The sequence below is a fragment of the Perna viridis genome, chromosome 3, assembly GCF_037379345.1.
Source record: "Perna viridis isolate PV_CMFRI_1.1 ecotype Kerala chromosome 3, ASM3737934v1, whole genome shotgun sequence".
NCBI lineage: Eukaryota > Metazoa > Mollusca > Bivalvia > Mytilida > Mytilidae > Perna > Perna viridis.
Genome location: NC_142447.1, coordinates 46699864 through 46727139, shown reverse-complemented (window position 1 = coordinate 46727139; position 27276 = coordinate 46699864). Strand labels below are relative to the sequence as shown.

Below are 27276 nucleotides of genomic sequence, written 5' to 3'. Positions count from 1 at the left end.
TGTGAAACTACTTTTATTAACACATAGAAGGCATTGAAAGATCTACAAAATAGAGAACAAAAGGAATAATGAATAAATATACAAAATAGACCAATTATCGTCAAATACATGCAAAGCATAGAAAATCATTGCAAATATTCAAACAACTTGCATAAATCAAATTCATTTGCATGTTCAAAACAATTTAACTTAACGAACACACGAAAAGAACACAAATCATCAATTGAATATTTAAATGTAATACCCACAGTTAACTATAATTGTACACAACTGACCATTTAAAGTCCTTTATAAGTACTCACTATAACAAGGTATAACATTAAATCAATTAAACTGATTCAATGATCTGCAAAATCAATAAAACAAATTGAAATAAAACATTGAAATACAAAAATGCTTTAAATGCAAAGTGCCAGTACGAAAAATGAAAAGTAAGAACATGAAAAAGTAACATCATAAATACCTTATCTGCTGGCTATACTTCTAACAATTAAAAGCGGACATTCATCTTGGCCTCCCAGTTCCACATTGAAATACTATAAAAAGTTCTGAGTATTTATACCAAAATATAGTACTACTCACAAGTGGAAAAACTAGAACATCCAACCTCTAAATATATTAAATCCAATAACAACCAGTGAGCAGATTTTCAGCACAATGCGAAGAAAATGCAAAATGCAACGAAGCGTAGAATAACTCAGACCACTGTAGAGAACAGATCAAAATTTCGAAAGAAATATAAGTCAATAAATGGAAAACAATAATTATTTTGATAAGTAAAAATCAGCTTGTCCACATACTCCCCAGCTGAAATGTTATCGTCTCGATAAACAATACCAAAAATTAACTCCACATACTCCCAAATAATAGGAACAATAGTAAAATGACAACATACATTTACCATAATCAAAATGATAAATTGAAGAGTCAACAGCACTACAAATCACATTGTATTAAAATTACTAACTTTTGTAAGCAGTTTACTTTGCTAATAAATACTAACTACAATAAACAGCACATGGTAGTCTATTCGGATTAGAATGTTTACCAGCATTTATCCTCGTACTTCGTCTCGGTACCATCAGAGTATCATCATCATCACCGTCGCTCGAATCGTACGGAGTAAGTTCATCACAATCCGGCCGACACTTCAACACATGTTGACGATTCAGCGTCCTGGATATACCAGCTCCATCACTAGGTTCAACGACAACGGTATTTTCGGATGATCTTGCCACTCGGTAAACGGCGGAGTCCCAAGTGTCTTGAATCTTGTTACGCCCATGTACGCCACGATTCCTGATGTAAACCGAATCTCCCTCACGGATTTCAGGATTAAAATGTCTCTTGTCGTGCTGTTCCTTCCTGTACGATGCACGGTCTTTCATCTGCTCCCCAGCTTTTTCGTGAGCATATCGTAGACGATTCTGATGTTCAACAATCCATTCATCTAAAAGAACTTCAGAGTCATTAGATTCATTATTGCACAACAAAAAATCAACAGCTAATTTTGGATGCCGTCCGAACAATAGATAATACGGACTGTAACCAGTTGATGAATTCATTGATACATTGTACGAAAATACAAGTTCTGGTAAATATTTCGGCCAATTTTTCTTTTTGTCAACAGGTAACGATTTTAAAAGATTGTGTAGAGTTCTGTTAAATCGTTCACATTGAGCATTTCCTTCCGGGTGATACGGTGTTGTACGAGTGCGATTAATGTTGTACAGTTTACAAAGCTGGCGAATAACGTCAGATTCGAAATTCCGACCTTGATCGGAGTGTAAGCGCTCAGGTACCCCATAAATGCAAAACCACTCGGTCAATAAAACGTTTGCAACGGTGTCTGCTTTTTGATCCTTCGTGGGAATTGCCCTAGTAAATTTTGTAAAAATATCAGTCATTACCAAAACATTCTCTTTGCCATGTGCTGGTTCAAGTATGGTAAAGTCAATTGCTAAAATTTGTAACGGTTTGTTGGCAATGAGGTGCCCAATAGCTGGTCGAATACTAGGTTGCGGCATTTTTGAAATCACACAACGTCTACAATTCTTACAATAATCTTTAATTGTGTTAAACATACCTGGCCAATAGCATCTGGTCCGTATGGTGGTAAACGTACGTTCAATCCCTTGATGTCCTAAATCGTCATGGCACTTTCTCAATACTTTGTCCCTCAGAACAACTGGCAAAATCAACTGGTTTATCTCACCATTTATCGGATCACGTATCCTTCTATAAAATATACCATTTACAACAATCATTCTGTCCCATTGACGTAAAAGAGTAACTAAATTTCTATCTAACTTGTGTATTTCTGACCGTGAAGGTTTAACCTTAGTGTTCCAAATTGCAACAAATTTACTTATTACTGAATCAGAATTTTGTAAATTTCGAATTTCACCTTTGTCAAAAGTTGGTAAAGTTGTATGAGCTTCTTCAACAAAAACAGTTTGACAGTCTTCAGACCTAACATTCTGAACTACATCACCTGGAACTGCTGTACCGGTAGCAAACTTCTGTAGCAATGTTTTTATATCTTCGGACTTTGCAAGTTCTACCTTATTATGTGTTCTAGACAAAGCGTCAGCATTTAAATTATGATTTTGTTGTCTATACCTGACATCAAAATCAAACACTGCTAATCGGGACAGCCACCTCTGTTCCTGTGCTGAAAGTTTTGACGTCTGCAAATAACATAATGGATTATTATCGGTATAAACAGTAAACTTAGAACATAATAAATAGTCTCTAAATTTCTCAGTTATCGCCCAAGCTACTGCCAATAGTTCTAACTTTCTAGAACTATAATTGTTCATATTTCGCTCGTTCGGTCTTAATGCTCTACTCGCATAAGCAACAACTCGTAATTTTCCTTCCACATATTGAGATAACACAGCACCTAAGCCTTGCATACTTGCATCGGTTTCCAAAACGAATGGTTTATTAAAGTTTGCATATGTCAATATCGGTGCAGAAACTAAGTGTTCTTTCAACGTATCGAACGCTTTTTGACAATCGGTGTTCCAATCTTTTCCAAAAAGTTTACGTGGATGTGGTGTATACTGCTGAGCCAATTGATTCAAAGGAGAAGCAATTTTGCTAAAGTCTCTAATATAACGTCGATAGTAACCAGCTAATCCCAAAAATGATTTCAATTTCTTTACATTTGACGGAACTTCAAAATTTTCTATAGCACTAACCTTGTCAGGATCTGTGTGTATACCATCAGCAGACACCACGTGACCAAGATATCTTACTTCACGCTTGAAAAAAATGGCATTTTGAAGGCTTCAGTTTCAGTCCATGCTGTCTTAAACGCTGAAAAACTACTTCAAGACGTTTTAAATGATCATCAAATGTACTAGAAAATGTGATAATGTCATCAAGAAATACAAGCAAAATTTGAAACAGTTCATTTCGAAAACAATGCTGCATTAACCGTTGAAATGTAGCCGGCGCATTGCAGAGTCCGAAAGGCATGCGTAAATACTCGTACAAACCCATAGGAGTAGTAAATGCAGTTTTCTCAATATCATCATCATTCATTGCAATTTGGTTGTAACCAGAAGTCAAGTCCATCGTAGAAAATAGTTTAGCGCCACTGAGAGCATCAAAAGATTCTTCAACTCGCGGAAGCGGAAATGCGTCTTTGTTGGTTTTCGAGTTAAGTAAACGGAAGTCAACACAGAGCCTCAGAGAGTTATCTTTCTTTCTGACCAAAACGATCGGCGAAGCATAAGGGCTGGTGCTTTCACGAATGATCTTATTTTCTAGCAACTTTTTGATATGATTCTTAACTTCCTCATATTGTGTTGGCGGTATACGCCTGTATGGTTGTACGATCGGTTTATCATCTTGCAGCCGAATGGTATGCTTAACGGTAGAAGTGAAACCAACATCATTATCATCTTTTGAGAAAACATCTTTGTATCTATAAAACAACTTTTGAACAGCGTTTAACTCAATTTTGTTAACAGATAGATGGCTTATATCAACCGGCATTTCAAATTGTTTATAATCATCATCAACTTTAGAATTCGGAACATCAGAAAATGGTAAATTACTGTGGAAAATTATTTCTTCAACAGAATCAGTTCGAATGAACTCAATACGTGACCGATTGTTTTGCTCGACTTCTCCTTTCATAAGAATGCCAACTCTTGTTTTTGGTGCAATATAAATGTCATCACTGCCTAGGTTTGCGACTCGAAATGAAAAATGACCACGTTTGACGGTTACAAAAGTGTGTACTACGACTAGTGAACTTGGCAAATGTCCGCTTGATTTTAATGGTTCTATTACGGCATCATATATTCTAGGAAGATTTGGTCCTGTGCCATTTAAAGTAACAACAGACGAAGCAGGTATGCGTACAGGAGAACTAGCGCAAACTTTAGCATAACCAATAGTGTTCAAATGTTCATCTTTAATGCAAGCTTTAAATTGCTCTTTAAGTTTTGAATTTTCCGCAATAGTGGATACTTCTTCGCAAAAGTTCCTGCCAAAATCAAATTCTAAAATGTTTTTACAGCTCCTAATGATATTCATACCTAATAGCCCTGGAACCAATGCCTTCCTTCTTCTTGTGACTGGATCAGTGGAATCTTTCACAATCAATACACCACAGCTTTTCAACGTTTGTCCCATCACTACCATATCAACTTCCACATAACCAATATATGGAATAGAAAGTCCATTTGCAGCCCGAAGCTGCAAAGCTACGTCAGTACGTAATAGAGTACAATCCCGCAGAAATTTATCATAGAACGACTCTGTAACCGAAGAAATAGTAGATCCCGTATCCACTAAACATTTAGCCTCTGTGCCTGCTATGGCAACGGTAACCACCGGACACTTTCCTATCAAATAATCACAATCAACAGAGTCCATATATCCTCCATCTAACATGGGACTCGACACGAAAGATGGCGCTAGTTTCCCTGCTTATTCGGACAATCAGCAACTTTATGACCCGGCCTTTTACACCCAAAGCATAAATTAGAAGAACGTTGTTCATTGTAGGATCTATTCTGACCAGATGGCTTGGAATTGACTGTTTTTGTTAAAGCATCGATCTGCTCACTTTGTTTCCTTACTATCGCGAAAAGCTGATTCATTTTATCATCCTTAGAATGCTGATCTTTCAGTACATTTGAATCTACCTGAACTTTCACTTTAGGTACGGGATCATTTATCTCCTCCTCTTCTGACCACATAATCGCTTCTTCGCGGAGACCGAGAAACGTAATGTCTGGATCAGATCTAACTAAACGCTTCAGGTGCTTCCTAAGCATGACATCCTGTACATTTTGGGAAAACTGATCACATAGTGATTTGTCCTTGTTCGGAATCAATGAATCATCTTTTCTAATTACTTTCCGGATTAAATCCATTAGAGCATAAGAATACTCACGTAAGGATTCGCCCTGTCGTTGCACTCTGTCGAGAAAATTTTTCTGCAGCTTTGTGATGTTGTCCTTCCCACCAAATGCATCCTGCAGAACTTTCACAATTCGACTAGGATTCTGTCTAATACCGTTCGATCTATATTTAATTTCTTCCTTGGCTGCACCTTCCAAAAACGAATAAATGAAATCAGCACGCTCCTGACGAGACATTTCACGTGTGCAAGACTCAACATCTTCAAGCCAATCCTCTACGGTCATGTTATATCCGGAAAACTTTGGTACCCTTCTTTCACGCTGAACATATATAACAGAACGTTTCTGGTCGTATAGTTGTTCATCATTCTCCACGTCTTCATTATCATCAGTTGTTTTCATCTGGTTAAGTTGATGCTGTAGTTCAAGAACTTGTCTTTGAAGCGACTTACATGTAGGGCGAGACATCCTTACAGGTATGTTACTCGGCAAACTCCGTGTAGTTCACTTGGTAATGTTCGACATCTTCCGGAATCCTATCAAAATATCGTCTGCTTAATGCCTTTAACCTTGCTTTCCCGCCTTGCCAGCAGTCAATGCCTTCTACATAATTGAATTGTCGACGACGCCATTCTGTGACCAAGTGGGGCGTGATGGTAAATGCTGGCCCAAATATAACACGAATGTGAAACTACTTTTATTAACACATAGAAGGCATTGAAAGATCTACAAAATAGAGAACAAAAGGAATAATGAATAAATATACAAAATAGACCAATTATCGTCAAATACATGCAAAGCATAGAAAATCATTGCAAATATTCAAACAACTTGCATAAATCAAATTCATTTGCATGTTCAAAACAATTTAACTTAACGAACACACGAAAAGAACACAAATCATCAATTGAATATTTAAATGTAATACCCACAGTTAACTATAATTGTACACAACTGACCATTTAAAGTCCTTTATAAGTACTCACTATAACAAGGTATAACATTAAATCAATTAAACTGATTCAATGATCTGCAAAATCAATAAAACAAATTGAAATAAAACATTGAAATACAAAAATGCTTTAAATGCAAAGTGCCAGTACGAAAAATGAAAAGTAAGAACATGAAAAAGTAACATCATAAATACCTTATCTGCTGGCTATACTTCTAACAATTAAAAGCGGACATTCATCTTGGCCTCCCAGTTCCACATTGAAATACTATAAAAAGTTCTGAGTATTTATACCAAAATATAGTACTACTCACAAGTGGAAAAACTAGAACATCCAACCTCTAAATATATTAAATCCAATAACAACCAGTGAGCAGATTTTCAGCACAATGCGAAGAAAATGCAAAATGCAACGAAGCGTAGAATAACTCAGACCACTGTAGAGAACAGATCAAAATTTCGAAAGAAATATAAGTCAATAAATGGAAAACAATAATTATTTTGATAAGTAAAAATCAGCTTGTCCACACAAGAATAATCTTCTCACCAAGGCTAGCCTGCTCTTTTTGTTTTTCCGTTTGCATTTTCTTTTAGGCGCCAAATTCAGCTTGTTTTGAAGTGTCGTTGATTCTCTGGAATATAAATACTTAAATTGCTGATAGATATTGCAAGTCCTCGTAGCGCAGGGGATAGCGCGCTGGACTTCTAATCCAGAGGTCGCGGGTTCGAATCCCGCCGAGGATGGTACTTTATTTTTAAGAGTTTAAGTCCTGCCGAATGATTGTAACGTACAACGATTTTTAGTGAGGCGTACATCTGTCCCACAGTTGTTGATAGTAGCACTGTGCACACAGAAAAGTAAGGCACTTGAAACTAGTGTTATATTCATTTTGTAACTTAGCATGTATGTTTGATTTCTAAAATTCCTACAACCAAAGGAAAGCATTTCGAATTAGCATGTGTGCACATGGTAGCGTGATGCAATATAACTGCGATTATTTTTAATCACAATAACAGTTACTACACAACATTCAAAAACAAGATCATGATAATTAAAGTCTCCATACAAACTTTGCTATGCAATTTTCGTAAAAAAATAAAGACAAAAGTATCTGTGGAGAATCCGGGTATCGATCCCGGTACCTCTCGCATGCTAAGCGAGCGCTCTACCATGTGAGCTAATTCCCCGTCCAACAGTCGGGTCTAGATAAACGCCATATGTATCTCCGACCAAGTAATATCTAGGTAAATGGTCTAAAAACATTTTCACCAGTAATTTTCACCCATTTTTTTTGCGTACAAAATAACCTCAGAAGTAGTGTTATCAGAGAATTTTCGACTATTGACCAATAAACGTAGCTCACATGGTATGCTACACCATGGAATGCACAGTTCATCTTACATAAGCATCCGGTATCTAACAAAGAAAACAAGAATAATCTTCTCACCAAGGCTAGCCTGCTCTTTTTGTTTTTCCGTTTGCATTTTCTTTTAGGCGCCAAATTCAGCTTGTTTTGAAGTGTCGTTGATTCTCTGGAATATAAATACTTAAATTGCTGATAGCTATTGCAAGTCCTCGTAGCGCAGGGGATAGCGCGCTGGACTTCTAATCCAGAGGTCGCGGGTTCGAATCCCGCCGAGGATGGTACTTTATTTTTAAGAGTTTAAGTCCTGCCGAATGATTGTAACGTACAACGATTTTTAGTGAGGCGTACATCTGTCCCACAGTTGTTGATAGTAGCACTGTGCACACAGAAAAGTAAGACATTTGAAACTAGTGTTATATTCATTTTGTAACTTAGCATGTATGTTTGATTTCTAAAATTCCTACAACCAAAGGAAAGCATTTCGAATTAGCATGTGTGCACATGGTAGCGTGATGCAATATAACTGCGATTATTTTTAATCACAATAACAGTTACTACACAACATTCAAAAACAAGATCATGATAATTAAAGTCTCCATACAAACTTTGCTATGCAATTTTCGTAAAAAAATAAAGACAAAAGTATCTGTGGAGAATCCGGGTATCGATCCCGGTACCTCTCGCATGCTAAGCGAGCGCTCTTTTTTTTTTTTATCTTTATTGAATAAAACTATACGAAATAACAATACAAATCAGAATATCTATAAAATCATCATGTTACAGAACTTAAGAATATACAATTTATCACAGTTTGAATAACAGCACATCTTCCTCTAACATCACAGTTGGATTATCTTTCAAAAACTTTTTTTCAAAGACTGTTAGTCTGTTTGTAAATTTACAATAGAAATAAAAATAACTAATATAATGTTTCAGTGTGTATTTGAAATATGTTATTAGGTTAATACCTCTTGTGCCATTTTTGAACATTTGTCTTTGCTTCATTATACAGAGTCTTCCAATAGACAACAAAAAATTAACATAATGAATATTAACACCTTTCACATTAGATGATAAACCCAGCATAAATATCCTCATGTAAGTATAGTTATGTATCAAATTTTCCTCTGATTTTACAAATAGTGTCTCTAAAATATCAAACATAAAATCATGAAATTTAACAAGTAACTCACATGTCAAAAAAATATGAAATAAAGTTTCCTTCTCACAGTCACAATTTTGACAGGTGCTACTGTCTATTACTCCAATCTTACAAAGTTTAACATTAGTAAAAATCCTGTTGTGACACAATTTGTAGTCTAGATCAATACATTCAGATGGTTTCCAAAAATTATGTACTTGTTTCCACACAAAACGGAAATCACTTTCATGAATACCATATTGTTCATACCAAAATTCATAACATTTAGGTTTAATAAAACACTTTTGTAATAGTAATGAATAAAACCTTTTTGTTGTACATAGCGTCATGTCACACACTTTACTGCCGAATTGAACATAAAATTGGGAGAGTTCTTCATTTTTCAAATGACAATTTGTCAATACGACTTCTTTCCACTCAGCAGAAATATGATTCAATAATAACATATACAATTTCCTGACAATGTTAAAATTAACATCTATTTCTTTTTCTCTCATCATATCAAAAATTGCCTGAACTGGCAAAAATCCAGGTACAGCTTCATATGATATATCTTTAACTAGTACAATACCAGCTTTTATAAAACATTCCCATTCTTTACCAGATACGAACATCAAGCTATTATAAAACAGTGGTTGATTATAAACATCACAGTTTCCTATATTAAAAGTTACATATTTTCTAATGCACTGCCATGCTTCCAACATTTCTCTGTACACATGCGGTAAACATAATAAATCATTTTTGTTTAAACGCAAAAATAAAACAGGCCTAGAAAGATTCATACAATGTACTCTTCTCAAAAAATAGCTGAAAGTACTTTTCCAAATACAATTGCACTCAGGGTTTAAAAATCTTCCTAAAAATTTCAATCTAAATGAACACAATTTTAAATAAATATCTTGAAAATTCAAGCCACCATCCTGTTTCATACCAGTAATAGTTGCATATTGTATTAAATGAGATTTAGAATCCCACAAAAACTCAATACATATTTGCTTTAAATCTGTCAGTACATTTTCAGGTATTGGCGAAACAGCTAATAAATACCAAATTCTTGATACCAATAAAGAAGAAATTACAATATTTCTACCAGATAGAGTCAATTGTCTTTGTTTCCACATATTAACAATACTTCTTATTTTTCTGATCTTATCCTTCCAATTCATGTCATTACATACATCAATGTCTACACCAACATAAACGCCAAGAACTTGAATACATTTTTCACAAATTCTTAATCCAAGTACAGTCTTATCAACATCAGTCAAACTTCCTTTTCCAATACATAAAATTTCAGACTTACTTCTATTAATCTTAGAACCTGATGCTCTACTATATAAATTAAATACATCAAAAGTACATTCAATAGATTTTTTATCGCTCAAACATAAGGTAGTATCATCTGCATGTTGAAACAAAACTGCAGTTTCTTTACTGTAAGGTATACGTATTCCATTAATATTACAATGTTCTTAATTGCCATTGACAGTGGTTCTGCTGATAAAACATACAACAAAGCACTGATAGGGCAACCTTGCCTAATACCATTTCGTATCTTAAAATATTTTGTTAAAAAACCGTTACACTTGACAGTACTCTGAATATCAGTGTAAAAAATCCTAATCCAATTAATAAATTTACATCCAAAACCAAAACATTCTAATACTCTAATGAGATAATCATGAGACACTCTGTCAAAAGCTTTCTCTTGATCAAATTTTAAAATATACCCTTCTACACCATCATCTTCTACCATATTTATTACATCACGTACACTAGCTATTGTGTCTGCAATATCTCTACCAGGTATACAACATGACTGACTATTTGATATTATCTTGCAAAGTACTGATTTGAATCTATTTGACATGACACGTGCTAAAATCTTGTAATCAACTTGCAACAATGAAATAGGTCTATAATTCTTTAAATCCCTTTTATCACCTTTTTTCTTATAAATAAGAGACAGTACACCATTTTTCATAGACCTTGATAAAGTGTTACATTTTTCAACGGCCTTAAATACCTTCAGTAAAATATCTTTTAAAACATGATAAAATTTACAATAAAACTCAACAGTTAGTCCATCAGATCCTGGACTCTTATTTTTAGACATTTTATGTAATGCAACAAAAATCTCTTCTTCAGTAATATCATTATCACATACTCCTCGATCAAAACTATCAACTTTTACATCTATATTTTGCAACAAAACCTCCATAGCATTTTTGTCTGTTTCTACACATGAATACAACTCATCATAAAACTTATACTGTATGTCTAATAAGCCATCAGTATCAGAAACAATATTTTTACCATCATGATCAAAAAGTTCTTTAATACTATTACTCTCTTGCTTATATTTCTCTAAGTTCAAAAAATATTTTGTACATTTATCATTTTCTGTAGCCCAAAAAGCCTTCGACCTCAATATAGCACCTTTACATTTCTCTTCCTCTAAATTGTTTAATTCAAGCTTTAAATTCTCATACCTTTCTACATTAATTTGTTCACCTTCAGCAATTCTCATACATATTCGCTGTATCTTATTTTGTATGCAATAATACTCTGCATTTTTCTCTTTTGCAATTTTCTTACTGAAAACTTGAGAGAATTTCTTAATTCTAAACTTTAAATTATCCCACCAAATTAAAACATCATCATCAAAAAGAGTACATTCCTTACTATCATTGATAATATTCAAAACAGTTGATACAAACTCATTATTATCTAACAATGTATTATTAAAAATCCACACACCCGGGCCTCTTTCTACATCATCAAAAACTATTCTCATTTCAACAAAAGAATGATCACTTAAAGTAGTGTCTTTGTAATTTATATGTTGTACAAAACTTGACAAATTTCTAGAAATGAGAAAATAATCCAATCTTGATTGTTGTAAATAAAAATCACTTACTCGTTTCCATGAAAACTAACACAAGGATTTCTACATCTCCATACATCATATACATTGTTATCTGTCATCAAATTACATAATAAGTTATAACTCATATCATTCCTGTGTACAGATTTACCACATCTATCTAGGCTGGACAATGTTGTATTCCAATCACCTGATACAATTATATTCTCATAAGAACTAATATATTGATTGAGGAATGTAAAAAACTCACACCTTTCCTTAATAGAATTATATGCATAAATATTAAATATGTTATAAATACAACCTTCATGTTCAAATTGGACATGTAAAAATCTGCCCACATCATCTTTAAAAATAACTTTAACATTATTTTTAAACCTTTTGTTCACAAGAATAGCAACTCCTTGCCTTTTAGTACTACTATTAGAATATAAAACACAACCATCATAAATTCTATCAAAATTCAAAATGAAATCATCATCCCAGAACGTTTCTTGCAGTAACAAGAAATCAATCTTACTGTTATCAATGATTGATACATATTTCTTAAATTTATTGATATCTCTCAATCCGTTACAATTGTTGCTTACTAATAGCACCATTGCAAAAATACAAACCAGAAATACAAAATTATAGATCTCCATTTTCGATATCTTTTTTGTTTGAATTATCTCTCATAGCATTACTGACATTTGGATAAAACTTCATCCTGTTCCTTCTCTTCTTTCCTTGAGATGGACCAGTTCCAGAGGAACCAGATAAACCATCCATTGACATTTGAGAGACATCCAAACCAGTGTCATTTTCACTGGAAGGGATGTCTGTGTCCATATCATCACTTTCTATATCAATACATTTATCATCATTTTTTACAAAGGTAATTTCTTCATCAGAGTCACACGTTTTTGTTACTTCATCTCTCTGTCTTTTCTGTCCTTTGTTCTCTACACCTAATTGTTCTTTTCTAGAAGACCCTTCATCTAAACCTTTTGTTGACTGGATGTTAACATCATGACAAGCCGTGGCCCCGACGACCAGCTGATCTTTTTCTGTGGTCCCGAAGACCACACTTGGTTTTACCGTTATATCATTCCTTTCACTGTTGGCCCCGAAGACCGCATTTTCCACCTCTGAAGTCCCGAAGACTCCATTTTCTAATTCTGTAGTCCCGAAGACTACATTTTCATCACCTGCAGTGGCCCCTAAGGCCTCTTTATCATTTTGCATTGTGGCCCCGAAGACCACAATATCAGCCTCTTTGACATCAGTGACCACCATGTCACTATTATCCTTGACTTCCATTACAACAGAAAATGCTTTCATATTTCTATCTTTTCTCCCTCTTTTGTCGTCTGCCCCTCTAAATGTAGCACCTGCATATCCATTCCACTTTCTGTTTCTTTTACTTCATCATCTGTATTGTCCTTAGTATCTGCCTTTTTACAGACACATCTGTCTAGTATCATACCACAGTCAGCACACATGCATCTACAGTCACTCTTCTTTTTGTCACATGAAAAGCATGGACATTCACATGGCTCCTTGTAACAATAATTACATTTCCTGTCTTTTTTGCAAAAGCAAGCTCTCAAACGATTTCCACACTTCTCACATGGTGGTTCATTACATTCTTTCCGTTTGTGTCCTTGTTTATCACAGCTATCGCAAATAAGTTGTGGACATTGTCTATATTTATGGCCTGGAGATCCACAAAAATTACAAAGCTGTATCTGATGATCATGTTTTACTCTAAAACTTCTCATCTGGGTATCGATCCCGGTACCTTCTCGCATGCTAAGCGAGCGCTCTACCATGTGAGCTAATTCCCCGTCCAATAGTCGGGTCTAGATAAACGGCATATGTATCTCCGACCAAGTAATATCTAGGTAAATGGTCTAAAACCATTTTCACCAGTAATTTTCACCCATTTTTTTTGCGTACAAAATAACCTCAGAAGTAGTGTTATCAGAGAATTTTCAACTATTGACCAATAAACGTAGCTCACATGGTATGCTACACCATGGAATGCACAGTTCATCTTACATAAGCATCCGGTATCTAACAAAGAAAACAAGAATAATCTTCTCACCAAAGCTAGCCTGCTCTTTTTGTTTTTCCGTTTGCATTTTCTTTTAGGCGCCAAATTCAGCTTGTTTTGAAGTGTCGTTGATTCTCTGGAATATAAATACTTAAATTGCTGATAGATATTGCAAGTCCTCGTAGCGCAGGGGATAGCGCGCTGGACTTCTAATCCAGAGGTCGCGGGTTCGAATCCCGCCGAGGATGGTACTTTATTTTTTAAGAGTTTAAGTCCTGCCGAATGATTGTAACGTACAACGATTTTTAGTGAGGCGTACATCTGTCCCACAGTTGTTGATAGTAGCACTGTGCACACAGAAAAGTAAGACATTTGAAACTAGTGTTATATTCATTTTGTAACTTAGCATGTATGTTTGATTTCTAAAATTCCTACAACCAAAGGAAAGCATTTCGAATTAGCATGTGTGCACATGGTAGCGTGATGCAATATAACTGCGATTATTTTTAATCACAATAACAGTTACTACACAACATTCAAAAACAAGATCATGATAATTAAAGTCTCCATACAAACTTTGCTATGCAATTTTCGTAAAAAAATAAAGACAAAAGTATCTGTGGAGAATCCGGGTATCGATCCCGGTACCTCTCGCATGCTAAGCGAGCGCTCTACCATGTGAGCTAATTCCCCGTCCAACAGTCGGGTCTAGATAAACGCCATATGTATCTCCGACCAAGTAATATCTAGGTAAATGGTCTAAAAACATTTTCACCAGTAATTTTCACCCATTTTTTTTGCGTACAAAATAACCTCAGAAGTAGTGTTATCAGAGAATTTTCGACTATTGACCAATAAACGTAGCTCACATGGTATGCTACACCATGGAATGCACAGTTCATCTTACATAAGCATCCGGTATCTAACAAAGAAAACAAGAATAATCTTCTCACCAAGGCTAGCCTGCTCTTTTTGTTTTTCCGTTTGCATTTTCTTTTAGGCGCCAAATTCAGCTTGTTTTGAAGTGTCGTTGATTCTCTGGAATATAAATACTTAAATTGCTGATAGATATTGCAAGTCCTCGTAGCGCAGGGATAGCGCGCTGGACTTCTAATCCAGAGGTCGCGGGTTCGAATCCCGCCGAGGATGGTACTTTATTTTTTAAGAGTTTAAGTCCTGCCGAATGATTGTAACGTACAACGATTTTTAGTGAGGCGTACATCTGTCCCACAGTTGTTGATAGTAGCACTGTGCACACAGAAAAGTAAGACATTTGAAACTAGTGTTATATTCATTTTGTAACTTAGCATGTATGTTTGATTTCTAAAATTCCTACAACCAAAGGAAAGCATTTCGAATTAGCATGTGTGCACATGGTAGCGTGATGCAATATAACTGCGATTATTTTTAATCACAATAACAGTTACTACACAACATTCAAAAACAAGATCATGATAATTAAAGTCTCCATACAAACTTTGCTATGCAATTTTCGTAAAAAAATAAAGACAAAAGTATCTGTGGAGAATCCGGGTATCGATCCCGGTACCTCTCGCATGCTAAGCGAGCGCTCTACCATGTGAGCTAATTCCCCGTCCAACAGTCGGGTCTAGATAAACGCCATATGTATCTCCGACCAAGTAATATCTAGGTAAATGGTCTAAAAACATTTTCACCAGTAATTTTCACCCATTTTTTTTGCGTACAAAATAACCTCAGAAGTAGTGTTATCAGAGAATTTTCGACTATTGACCAATAAACGTAGCTCACATGGTATGCTACACCATGGAATGCACAGTTCATCTTACATAAGGATCCGGTATCTAACAAAGAAAACAAGAATAATCTTCTCACCAAGGCTAGCCTGCTCTTTTTGTTTTTCCGTTTGCATTTTCTTTTAGGCGCCAAATTCAGCTTGTTTTGAAGTGTCGTTGATTCTCTGGAATATAAATACTTAAATTGCTGATAGATATTGCAAGTCCTCGTAGCGCAGGGATAGCGCGCTGGACTTCTAATCCAGAGGTCGCGGGTTCGAATCCCGCCGAGGATGGTACTTTATTTTTTAAGAGTTTAAGTCCTGCCGAATGATTGTAACGTACAACGATTTTTAGTGAGGCGTACATCTGTCCCACAGTTGTTGATAGTAGCACTGTGCACACAGAAAAGTAAGACATTTGAAACTAGTGTTATATTCATTTTGTAACTTAGCATGTATGTTTGATTTCTAAAATTCCTACAACCAAAGGAAAGCATTTCGAATTAGCATGTGTGCACATGGTAGCGTGATGCAATATAACTGCGATTATTTTTAATCACAATAACAGTTACTACACAACATTCAAAAACAAGATCATGATAATTAAAGTCTCCATACAAACTTTGCTATGCAATTTTCGTAAAAAAATAAAGACAAAAGTATCTGTGGAGAATCCGGGTATCGATCCCGGTACCTCTCGCATGCTAAGCGAGCGCTCTACCATGTGAGCTAATTCCCCGTCCAATAGTCGGGTCTAGATAAACGCCATATGTATCTCCGACCAAGTAATATCTAGGTAAATGGTCTAAAAACATTTTCACCAGTAATTTTCACCCATTTTTTTTGCGTACAAAATAACCTCAGAAGTAGTGTTATCAGAGAATTTTCGACTATTGACCAATAAACGTAGCTCACATGGTATGCTACACCATGGGATGCACAGTTCATCTTACATAAGGATCCGGTATCTAACAAAGAAAACAAGAATAATCTTCTCACCAAGGCTAGCCTGCTCTTTTTGTTTTTCCGTTTGCATTTTCTTTTAGGCGCCAAATTCAGCTTGTTTTGAAGTGTCGTTGATTCTCTGGAATATAAATACTTAAATTGCTGATAGCTATTGCAAGTCCTCGTAGCGCAGGGGATAGCGCGCTGGACTTCTAATCCAGAGGTCGCGGGTTCGAATCCCGCCGAGGATGGTACTTTATTTTTAAGAGTTTAAGTCCTGCCGAATGATTGTAACGTACAACGATTTTTAGTGAGGCGTACATCTGTCCCACAGTTGTTGATAGTAGCACTGTGCACACAGAAAAGTAAGACATTTGAAACTAGTGTTATATTCATTTTGTAACTTAGCATGTATGTTTGATTTCTAAAATTCCTACAACCAAAGGAAAGCATTTCGAATTAGCATGTGTGCACATGGTAGCGTGATGCAATATAACTGCGATTATTTTTAATCACAATAACAGTTACTACACAACATTCAAAAACAAGATCATGATAATTAAAGTCTCCATACAAACTTTGCTATGCAATTTTCGTAAAAAAATAAAGACAAAAGTATCTGTGGAGAATCCGGGTATCGATCCCGGTACCTCTCGCATGCTAAGCGAGCGCTCTTTTTTTTTTATCTTTATTGAATAAAACTATACGAAATAACAATACAAATCAGAATATCTATAAAATCATCATGTTACAGAACTTAAGAATATACAATTTATCACAGTTTGAATAACAGCACATCTTCCTCTAACATCACAGTTGGATTATCTTTCAAAAACTTTTTTTCAAAGACTGTTAGTCTGTTTGTAAATTTACAATAGAAATAAAAATAACTAATATAATGTTTCAGTGTGTATTTGAAATATGTTATTAGGTTAATACCTCTTGTGCCATTTTTGAACATTTGTCTTTGCTTCATTATACAGAGTCTTCCAATAGACAACAAAAAATTAACATAATGAATATTAACACCTTTCACATTAGATGATAAACCCAGCATAAATATCCTCATGTAAGTATAGTTATGTATCAAATTTTCCTCTGATTTTACAAATAGTGTCTCTAAAATATCAAACATAAAATCATGAAATTTAACAAGTAACTCACATGTCAAAAAAATATGAAATAAAGTTTCCTTCTCACAGTCACAATTTTGACAGGTGCTACTGTCTATTACTCCAATCTTACAAAGTTTAACATTAGTAAAAATCCTGTTGTGACACAATTTGTAGTCTAGATCAATACATTCAGATGGTTTCCAAAAATTATGTACTTGTTTCCACACAAAACGGAAATCACTTTCATGAATACCATATTGTTCATACCAAAATTCATAACATTTAGGTTTGATAAAACACTTTTGTAATAGTAATGAATAAAACCTTTTTGTTGTACATAGCGTCATGTCACACACTTTACTGCCGAATTGAACATAAAATTGGGAGAGTTCTTCATTTTTCAAATGACAATTTGTCAATACGACTTCTTTCCACTCAGCAGAAATATGATTCAATAATAACATATACAATTTCCTGACAATGTTAAAATTAACATCTATTTCTTTTTCTCTCATCATATCAAAAATTGCCTGAACTGGCAAAAATCCAGGTACAGCTTCATATGATATATCTTTAACTAGTACAATACCAGCTTTTATAAAACATTCCCATTCTTTACCAGATACGAACATCAAGCTATTATAAAACAGTGGTTGATTATAAACATCACAGTTTCCTATATTAAAAGTTACATCTTTTCTAATGCACTGCCATGCTTCCAACATTTCTCTGTACACATGCGGTAAACATAATAAATCATTTTTGTTTAAACGCAAAAATAAAACAGGCCTAGAAAGATTCATACAATGTACTCTTCTCAAAAAATAGCTGAAAGTACTTTTCCAAATACAATTGCACTCAGGGTTTAAAAATCTTCCTAAAAATTTCAATCTAAATGAACACAATTTTAAATAAATATCTTGAAAATTCAAGCCACCATCCTGTTTCATACCAGTAATAGTTGCATATTGTATTAAATGAGATTTAGAATCCCACAAAAACTCAATACATATTTGCTTTAAATCTGTCAGTATATTTTCAGGTATTGGCGAAACAGCTAATAAATACCAAATTCTTGATACCAATAAAGAAGAAATTACAATATTTCTACCAGATAGAGTCAATTGTCTTTGTTTCCACATATTAACAATACTTCTTATTTTTCTGATCTTATCCTTCCAATTCATGTCATTACATACATCAATGTCTACACCAACATAAACGCCAAGAACTTGAATACATTTTTCACAAATTCTTAATCCAAGTACAGTCTTATCAACATCAGTCAAACTTCCTTTTCCAATACATAAAATTTCAGACTTACTTCTATTAATCTTAGAACCTGATGCTCTACTATATAAATTAAATACATCAAAAGTACATTCAATAGATTTTTTATCGCTCAAACATAAGGTAGTATCATCTGCATGTTGAAACAAAACTGCAGTTTCTTTACTGTAAGGTATACGTATTCCATTAATATTACAATGTTTCTTAATTGCCATTGACAGTGGTTCTGCTGATAAAACATACAACAAAGCACTGATAGGGCAACCTTGCCTAATACCATTTCGTATCTTAAAATATTTTGTTAAAAAACCGTTACACTTGACAGTACTCTGAATATCAGTGTAAAAAATCCTAATCCAATTAATAAATTTACATCCAAAACCAAAACATTCTAATACTCTAATGAGATAATCATGAGACACTCTGTCAAAAGCTTTCTCTTGATCAAATTTTAAAATATACCCTTCTACACCATCATCTTCTACCATATTTATTACATCACGTACACTAGCTATTGTGTCTGCAATATCTCTACCAGGTATACAACATGACTGACTATTTGATATTATCTTGCAAAGTACTGATTTGAATCTATTTGACATGACACGTGCTAAAATCTTGTAATCAACTTGCAACAATGAAATAGGTCTATAATTCTTTAAATCCCTTTTATCACCTTTTTTCTTATAAATAAGAGACAGTACACCATTTTTCATAGACCTTGATAAAGTGTTACATTTTTCAACGGCCTTAAATACCTTCAGTAAAATATCTTTTAAAACATGATAAAATTTACAATAAAACTCAACAGTTAGTCCATCAGATCCTGGACTCTTATTTTTAGACATTTTATGTAATGCAACAAAAATCTCTTCTTCAGTAATATCATTATCACATACTCCTCGATCAAAACTATCAACTTTTACATCTATATTTTGCAACAAAACCTCCATAGCATTTTTGTCTGTTTCTACACATGAATACAACTCATCATAAAACTTATACTGTATGTCTAATAAGCCATCAGTATCAGAAACAATATTTTTACCATCATGATCAAAAAGTTCTTTAATACTATTACTCTCTTGCTTATATTTCTCTAAGTTCAAAAAATATTTTGTACATTTATCATTTTCTGTAGCCCAAAAAGCCTTCGACCTCAATATAGCACCTTTACATTTCTCTTCCTCTAAATTGTTTAATTCAAGCTTTAAATTCTCATACCTTTCTACATTAATTTGTTCACCTTCAGCAATTCTCATACATATTCGCTGTATCTTATTTTGTATGCAATAATACTCTGCATTTTTCTCTTTTGCAATTTTCTTACTGAAAACTTGAGAGAATTTCTTAATTCTAAACTTTAAATTATCCCACCAAATTAAAACATCATCATCAAAAAGAGTACATTCCTTACTATCATTGATAATATTCAAAACAGTTGATACAAACTCATTATTATCTAACAATGTATTATTAAAAATCCACACACCCGGGCCTCTTTCTACATCATCAAAAACTATTCTCATTTCAACAAAAGAATGATCACTTAAAGTAGTGTCTTTGTAATTTATATGTTGTACAAAACTTGACAAATTTCTAGAAATGAGAAAATAATCCAATCTTGATTGTTGTAAATAAAAATCACTTACTCGTTTCCATGAAAACTAACACAAGGATTTCTACATCTCCATACATCATATACATTGTTATCTGTCATCAAATTACATAATAAGTTATAACTCATATCATTCCTGTGTACAGATTTACCACATCTATCTAGGCTGGACAATGTTGTATTCCAATCACCTGATACAATTATATTCTCATAAGAACTAATATATTGATTGAGGAATGTAAAAAACTCACACCTTTCCTTAATAGAATTATATGCATAAATATTAAATATGTTATAAATACAACCTTCATGTTCAAATTGGACATGTAAAAATCTGCCCACATCATCTTTAAAAATAACTTTAACATTATTTTTAAACCTTTTGTTCACAAGAATAGCAACTCCTTGCCTTTTAGTACTACTATTAGAATATAAAACACAACCATCATAAATTCTATCAAAATTCAAAATGAAATCATCATCCCAGAACGTTTCTTGCAGTAACAAGAAATCAATCTTACTGTTATCAATGATTGATACATATTTCTTAAATTTATTGATATCTCTCAATCCGTTACAATTGTTGCTTACTAATAGCACCATTGCAAAAATACAAACCAGAAATACAAAATTATAGATCTCCATTTTCGATATCTTTTTTGTTTGAATTATCTCTCATAGCATTACTGACATTTGGATAAAACTTCATCCTGTTCCTACTCTTCTTTCCTTGAGATGGACCAGTTCCAGAGGAACCAGATAAACCATCCATTGACATTTGAGAGACATCCAAACCAGTGTCATTTTCACTGGAAGGGATGTCTGTGTCCATATCATCACTTTCTATATCAATACATTTATCATCATTTTTTACAAAGGTAATTTCTTCATCAGAGTCACACGTTTTTGTTACTTCATCTCTCTGTCTTTTCTGTCCTTTGTTCTCTACACCTAATTGTTCTTTTCTAGAAGACCCTTCATCTAAACCTTTTGTTGACTGGATGTTAACATCATGACAAGCCGTGGCCCCGACGACCAGCTGATCTTTTTCTGTGGTCCCGAAGACCACACTTGGTTTTACCGTTATATCATTCCTTTCACTGTTGGCCCCGAAGACCGCATTTTCCACCTCTGAAGTCCCGAAGACTCCATTTTCTAATTCTGTAGTCCCGAAGACTACATTTTCATCACCTGCAGTGGCCCCTAAGGCCTCTTTATCATTTTGCATTGTGGCCCCGAAGACCACAATATCAGCCTTTTTGACATCAGTGACCACCATGTCACTATTATCCTTGACTTCCATTACAACAGAAAATGCTTTCATATTTCTATCTTTTCTCCCTCTTTTGTCGTCTGCCCCTCTAAATGTAGCACCTGCATATCCATTCCACTTTCTGTTTCTTTTACTTCATCATCTGTATTGTCCTTAGTATCTGCCTTTTTACAGACACATCTGTCTAGTATCATACCACAGTCAGCACACATGCATCTACAGTCACTCTTCTTTTTGTCACATGAAAAGCATGGACATTCACATGGCTCCTTGTAACAATAATTACATTTCCTGTCTTTTTTGCAAAAGCAAGCTCTCAATTTTAAATTGCTGATAGATATTGCAAGTCCTCGTAGCGCAGGGGATAGCGCGCTGGACTTCTAATCCAGAGGTCGCGGGTTCGAATCCCGCCGAGGATGGTACTTTATTTTTTAAGAGTTTAAGTCCTGCCGAATGATTGTAACGTACAACGATTTTTAGTGAGGCGTACATCTGTCCCACAGTTGTTGATAGTAGCACTGTGCACACAGAAAAGTAAGACATTTGAAACTAGTGTTATATTCATTTTGTAACTTAGCATGTATGTTTGATTTCTAAAATTCCTACAACCAAAGGAAAGCATTTCGAATTAGCATGTGTGCACATGGTAGCGTGATGCAATATAACTGCGATTATTTTTAATCACAATAACAGTTACTACACAACATTCAAAAACAAGATCATGATAATTAAAGTCTCCATACAAACTTTGCTATGCAATTTTCGTAAAAAAATAAAGACAAAAGTATCTGTGGAGAATCCGGGTATCGATCCCGGTACCTCTCGCATGCTAAGCGAGCGCTCTACCATGTGAGCTAATTCCCCGTCCAATAGTCGGGTCTAGATAAACGCCATATGTATCTCCGACCAAGTAATATCTAGGTAAATGGTCTAAAAACATTTTCACCAGTAATTTTCACCCATTTGTTTTGCGTACAAAATAACCTCAGAAGTAGTGTTATCAGAGAATTTTCGACTATTGACCAATAAACGTAGCTCACATGGTATGCTACACCATGGAATGCACAGTTCATCTTACATAAGCATCCGGTATCTAACAAAGAAAACAAGAATAATCTTCTCACCAAGGCTAGCCTGCTCTTTTTGTTTTTCCGTTTGCATTTTCTTTTAGGCGCCAAATTCAGCTTGTTTTGAAGTGTCGTTGATTCTCTGGAATATAAATACTTAAATTGCTGATAGCTATTGCAAGTCCTCGTAGCGCAGGGGATAGCGCGCTGGACTTCTAATCCAGAGGTCGCGGGTTCGAATCCCGCCGAGGATGGTACTTTATTTTTTAAGAGTTTAAGTCCTGCCGAATGATTGTAACGTACAACGATTTTTAGTGAGGCGTACATCTGTCCCACAGTTGTTGATAGTAGCACTGTGCACACAGAAAAGTAAGACATTTGAAACTAGTGTTATATTCATTTTGTAACTTAGCATGTATGTTTGATTTCTAAAATTCCTACAACCAAAGGAAAGCATTTCGAATTAGCATGTGTGCACATGGTAGCGTGATGCAATATAACTGCGATTATTTTTAATCACAATAACAGTTACTACACAACATTCAAAAACAAGATCATGATAATTAAAGTCTCCATACAAACTTTGCTATGCAATTTTCGTAAAAAAATAAAGACAAAAGTATCTGTGGAGAATCCGGGTATCGATCCCGGTACCTCTCGCATGCTAAGCGAGCGCTTTTTTTTTTTTGATAAAAGTTTATTCACAGAAATATATTTACATGTAAAAGAATTATTGGGCTAATCTCCCACTAATTCACATATCACAGATAACAATTAATAATATCATGTATGTTAAGTCAATCTTCCATATTATATAGTGGCTTGCATACTAAAAGTCAATCACAACATTTTCGTCACAGATACGTAAAACAGGATTTCTTTTCAAGTAGTATTTTTCAAACAATGAAAAGTTCTTCTTTTTATAATACATATAAGCATAATTTACATGTCGCTGAAGTACGGACTTAAAATAATTTTGAATATCTAGTACTTTCTCATCTTTCACAGCTACATTTCTCCTTTTCACAACACAAAATTTTCTAAATGCTAAGACAGTATTAACAAAATAATAGTTACTGTTTTTATCTTTCTCAGTTAATCCAAAATAACATAGAAAATTAAAATCAAGCATATTGACATATCTTGTAGAGCTATTGCACAAAATATTATGTAGGAAATCCTTCAAAAAGTTGTTGAATTTAGTTAAACATCTACATGAAATTATAAGATGTTCCAAATCTTCATGTACATCATAACATACTGGACATAAAGAATCAATAGTAATATGACATCTGAATAATCTCTCCTTCGTAAATAAAACTCTATGGAAAATTTTAAACGATGTTTCAATACAGTCACTAGGTAAAAATGGAAAATTCAAAACATTTTGAACCCTTTGTACATTAAAATCACTAAATACTTCATACCAGTAGCTGACAGCATTTGGCATTATTGTGCTAGTTTCTAAGAGCATACCATAACAAATTTTTGCCGTTCTAGGTAATGTATATTTTTTACCATTATCATTATACACTACATTCAGAACAGGTTTATTATAGTTATATGCATTTTCTCTAACTAAACGTTTTACCTGTTCTGGAATACACTGCTTAATACACTGAACTACATCAACAATTCTATCAGCAACTAACTCAGGAAACCTTTGAGAGACTATATCCTGTACATATTTGTTCTTCAAAAAACCTTTTTTACATTCAAATGCCAAGTCTTTAATTTTAACTATTCCTGCATCTACAAAGGGTTTAATATACAACATTTTCCCATCATTTACTATCATTGGATTATAAAACAATGGAATATCAAATACATTATTCACATTTATATCAATTTCCATATGAGTACGAATCTTTCCCCAAGCATATAACATACACTTATAAAAATCAGGTAAAATACCTAATTGTCTATTATTAAGATCACAAAATAGAATTTCCATACCAAGATTCATATCTAGAACTTTTGATAAAAAATAAGTGCAAGTATGTTTCCACACTGCATTATAATCATTATCTAACAATCGACTTAAAAATTTAAGTCTAAAAGCATACATTTTGTGAAATATATCTGGAAAATTTAAACCACCATTCAAAACTCTATTTATTATAACATCATATGCAACCAATGATGGCTTATTATTCCACAAAAAATCTACACACATCTTTTTAATGTCTAAATAGTATTTCTCAGGTATATTAACCACCATTAGAGTATACCATAATTTACTCATCAACAAGGTATTTATAACCGTTACTCTACCCTGTATTGATAAATGTCTCATTTTCCAAAAATTCAATAATTTTGAAATAGATTGCGCTTTGCAATCCCAATTTAAATTATCACAAACAGTTTTGTCTTTGCCAATCCATATACCTAAAAGCTGAAGAACCCCATCACACTCTTTAATATTCCAAGCATCTATTTCTTGTTTCGATATCTTTCCGGTACCCAATGCCAAAATTTCAGATTTATCTTTATTCAATTTTGCCCCAGATGCTTGTTCATACAAATTTAAAACTCCAAAGGCCTCATTTACTGAATTTTTGTCAGACAATATCAATGTTGTATCATCTGCATGTGAAAATATTTTCTCCTCACCAGATGCATTGGGAATTTGTATACCATGAATTTTATCATTCCTTTTAATCATAATACTCAAGGGTTCAGCAACTAACACATATAACAAAGCTGATATAGGACACCCTTGTTTTACAGAGTTCTTTAATTGAAAATACTTGGACAAAAAACCATTGAATTTGACAGTGCTGAAAATGTCAGTATAAAATATCTTTATCCATGAAATGAATTTCTCCCCAAATCCAAATTTCTGCAATACAGAAAATAAGTAGTCATGTCCAACTCTGTCAAATGCCTTTTCCTGATCAAGTTTCAGCAAATAACATTCCAAATCATCCATTTCTACTAATTCTATAATATCTCTGATACTTACTGTAGTATCAGAAATATCTTTACCAATAATACAACAACTCTGATTTGGTGATATAATCTTTGGTAATACAAATTTAAATCTGTTGGCCATTACTCTGGCTAAAATTTTATAATCAACATTTAACAAAGTTATAGGTCTGAAGTTTTTCAGGTCAGACTTGTCACCTCTATTCTTATAAATCAGGTTAATCATTCCATATCTCATAGATCTTGACAAAATTTTATTTTCTCCAATACAGTCATAAATATATTTCAATACCGGTTTCAACTCACTAAAAAAGTATAAATAAAATTCTACAGTAAGCCCATCAGGGCCAGGTGTTTTACCCTTTTTCATGCCTTTTATAGAGGTTTCAATTTCATCACTAGTAATTTCACAATCACAGTTTTCAATATCACAATTTTCAACACTAACGTTAACACAATCTAACATTTCCTCTATTGCCTCATGATCAGTTTGAACACAAGAAAAGAGTTTCTCATAAAAATTGTGTACAACATCTAACATTTCAGCAGAATCATTGACAACAACACCATCACAATTTTTTAAACTACATATCATATTTCTGTTTTGTCTATGTTTCTCTAAACTTAAGAAATAAGCTGTATTCTTATCACTTTCAATTGAATACTGACATTTTGATCTAATAATAGCACCATTACATTTGTGTTTTTCTAAACTTTCTAATTCATCTTTCAATTCTAAATATTTGACATGATCAATTGATATACCACAAGCTGACTTCACAGACATTTCTTGCAGCTTATTTTGTAACCTAAAATACTCTCTATTTAATTCTTTTTGTTTCTCTTTTCCATATATTTGGCTGACTTTCTTTACTCTATATTTCAAATTATCCCACCAAATAAGTGGATTTGACAAATAAAAATCAGAACCAATTTCATCAAATAAAATTTGTCTAATCTTTTCAACATAAACATCATCATTTAATAAGGTTTCATTAAAAAGCCAAACACCAGGTCCTTTTTCAACTTCAGAGAAATCAAGTTTCATATTTACAATGCTATGATCACTAAAGCATGTGTCGCTATAAAAAATATTTCTTATACATGATTTTAAATTACTAGATACCAAAATATAATCAATCCTACTTTGTGTTAAAAAACTTTGAACTACCTGTTTTCTAGAAAACATTTTGACATTCATATTTCTATTTCTCCATACATCAAATAAACATTTATCATTCATCAAATTAGTTAAACATTTTACAGATTTATCTGCATAAAAAGTAGTTTTTCCACTTCTATCTAAAGGACAGAACGCAGTATTGAAATCTCCTACAACTATAATATATTCATCTCCATATATTTTGTCTTTACAATCATTAAAAAAAGTACATTTATCACTGATACTATTAGGAGCATACACATTGATTATATCAACATTTTTACCTTCAACTTTACCTTGAATATGCAATAATCGTCCACATA

At 33.7% G+C, this 27276-nt stretch overlaps 2 protein-coding genes and 13 non-coding genes across 15 annotated transcripts; 8 read left to right on the top strand and 7 right to left on the bottom strand.

The window, feature by feature from the left end:
* Window positions 1-52: 52 nt before the first annotated feature.
* LOC148622544 (uncharacterized) lies at window positions 53-4914 on the bottom strand. Its single transcript, XM_088574132.1, has 5 exons — window positions 3497-4914; window positions 3207-3294; window positions 2623-2690; window positions 1004-2238; window positions 53-536 (listed from the first exon to the last, which is right to left on the bottom strand). The coding sequence occupies exons 1-5, from the start codon at window positions 4912-4914 to the stop codon at window positions 505-507; spliced, it is 2841 nt and encodes a 946-aa protein (XP_088430258.1). The 3' UTR covers window positions 53-504.
* A 23-nt stretch (window positions 4915-4937) lies between these two features.
* Window positions 4938-6862, bottom strand: LOC148622543 (uncharacterized). Its single transcript, XM_088572544.1, has 2 exons — window positions 6535-6862; window positions 4938-6113 (listed from the first exon to the last, which is right to left on the bottom strand). Exon 2 carries the CDS (start codon window positions 5853-5855, stop codon window positions 4938-4940), a length of 918 nt encoding a protein of 305 aa, XP_088428670.1. The 5' UTR covers window positions 5856-6113; window positions 6535-6862.
* Window positions 6863-7010: 148 nt separating this feature from the next.
* On the top strand, window positions 7011-7083 carry Trnar-ucu (transfer RNA arginine (anticodon UCU)). The gene has a single exon. It is a non-coding gene; the product is annotated as a tRNA-Arg (tRNA).
* Window positions 7084-7454: 371 nt separating this feature from the next.
* Trnaa-agc (transfer RNA alanine (anticodon AGC)) lies at window positions 7455-7527 on the bottom strand. Its single transcript has one exon. It is a non-coding gene; the product is annotated as a tRNA-Ala (tRNA).
* A 384-nt stretch (window positions 7528-7911) lies between these two features.
* On the top strand, window positions 7912-7984 carry Trnar-ucu (transfer RNA arginine (anticodon UCU)). Its single transcript has one exon. It is a non-coding gene; the product is annotated as a tRNA-Arg (tRNA).
* A 5987-nt stretch (window positions 7985-13971) lies between these two features.
* Trnar-ucu (transfer RNA arginine (anticodon UCU)) lies at window positions 13972-14044 on the top strand. Its single transcript has one exon. It is a non-coding gene; the product is annotated as a tRNA-Arg (tRNA).
* A 372-nt stretch (window positions 14045-14416) lies between these two features.
* On the bottom strand, window positions 14417-14489 carry Trnaa-agc (transfer RNA alanine (anticodon AGC)). The gene has a single exon. It is a non-coding gene; the product is annotated as a tRNA-Ala (tRNA).
* A 384-nt stretch (window positions 14490-14873) lies between these two features.
* Trnar-ucu (transfer RNA arginine (anticodon UCU)) lies at window positions 14874-14945 on the top strand. Its single transcript has one exon. It is a non-coding gene; the product is annotated as a tRNA-Arg (tRNA).
* Window positions 14946-15317: 372 nt separating this feature from the next.
* Window positions 15318-15390, bottom strand: Trnaa-agc (transfer RNA alanine (anticodon AGC)). Its single transcript has one exon. It is a non-coding gene; the product is annotated as a tRNA-Ala (tRNA).
* A 384-nt stretch (window positions 15391-15774) lies between these two features.
* Trnar-ucu (transfer RNA arginine (anticodon UCU)) lies at window positions 15775-15846 on the top strand. The gene has a single exon. It is a non-coding gene; the product is annotated as a tRNA-Arg (tRNA).
* A 372-nt stretch (window positions 15847-16218) lies between these two features.
* On the bottom strand, window positions 16219-16291 carry Trnaa-agc (transfer RNA alanine (anticodon AGC)). Its single transcript has one exon. It is a non-coding gene; the product is annotated as a tRNA-Ala (tRNA).
* Window positions 16292-16675: 384 nt separating this feature from the next.
* Window positions 16676-16748, top strand: Trnar-ucu (transfer RNA arginine (anticodon UCU)). Its single transcript has one exon. It is a non-coding gene; the product is annotated as a tRNA-Arg (tRNA).
* Window positions 16749-22139: 5391 nt separating this feature from the next.
* Window positions 22140-22212, top strand: Trnar-ucu (transfer RNA arginine (anticodon UCU)). The gene has a single exon. It is a non-coding gene; the product is annotated as a tRNA-Arg (tRNA).
* A 372-nt stretch (window positions 22213-22584) lies between these two features.
* On the bottom strand, window positions 22585-22657 carry Trnaa-agc (transfer RNA alanine (anticodon AGC)). The gene has a single exon. It is a non-coding gene; the product is annotated as a tRNA-Ala (tRNA).
* A 384-nt stretch (window positions 22658-23041) lies between these two features.
* Trnar-ucu (transfer RNA arginine (anticodon UCU)) lies at window positions 23042-23114 on the top strand. The gene has a single exon. It is a non-coding gene; the product is annotated as a tRNA-Arg (tRNA).
* The last annotated feature ends 4162 nt before the right edge of the window (window positions 23115-27276 follow it).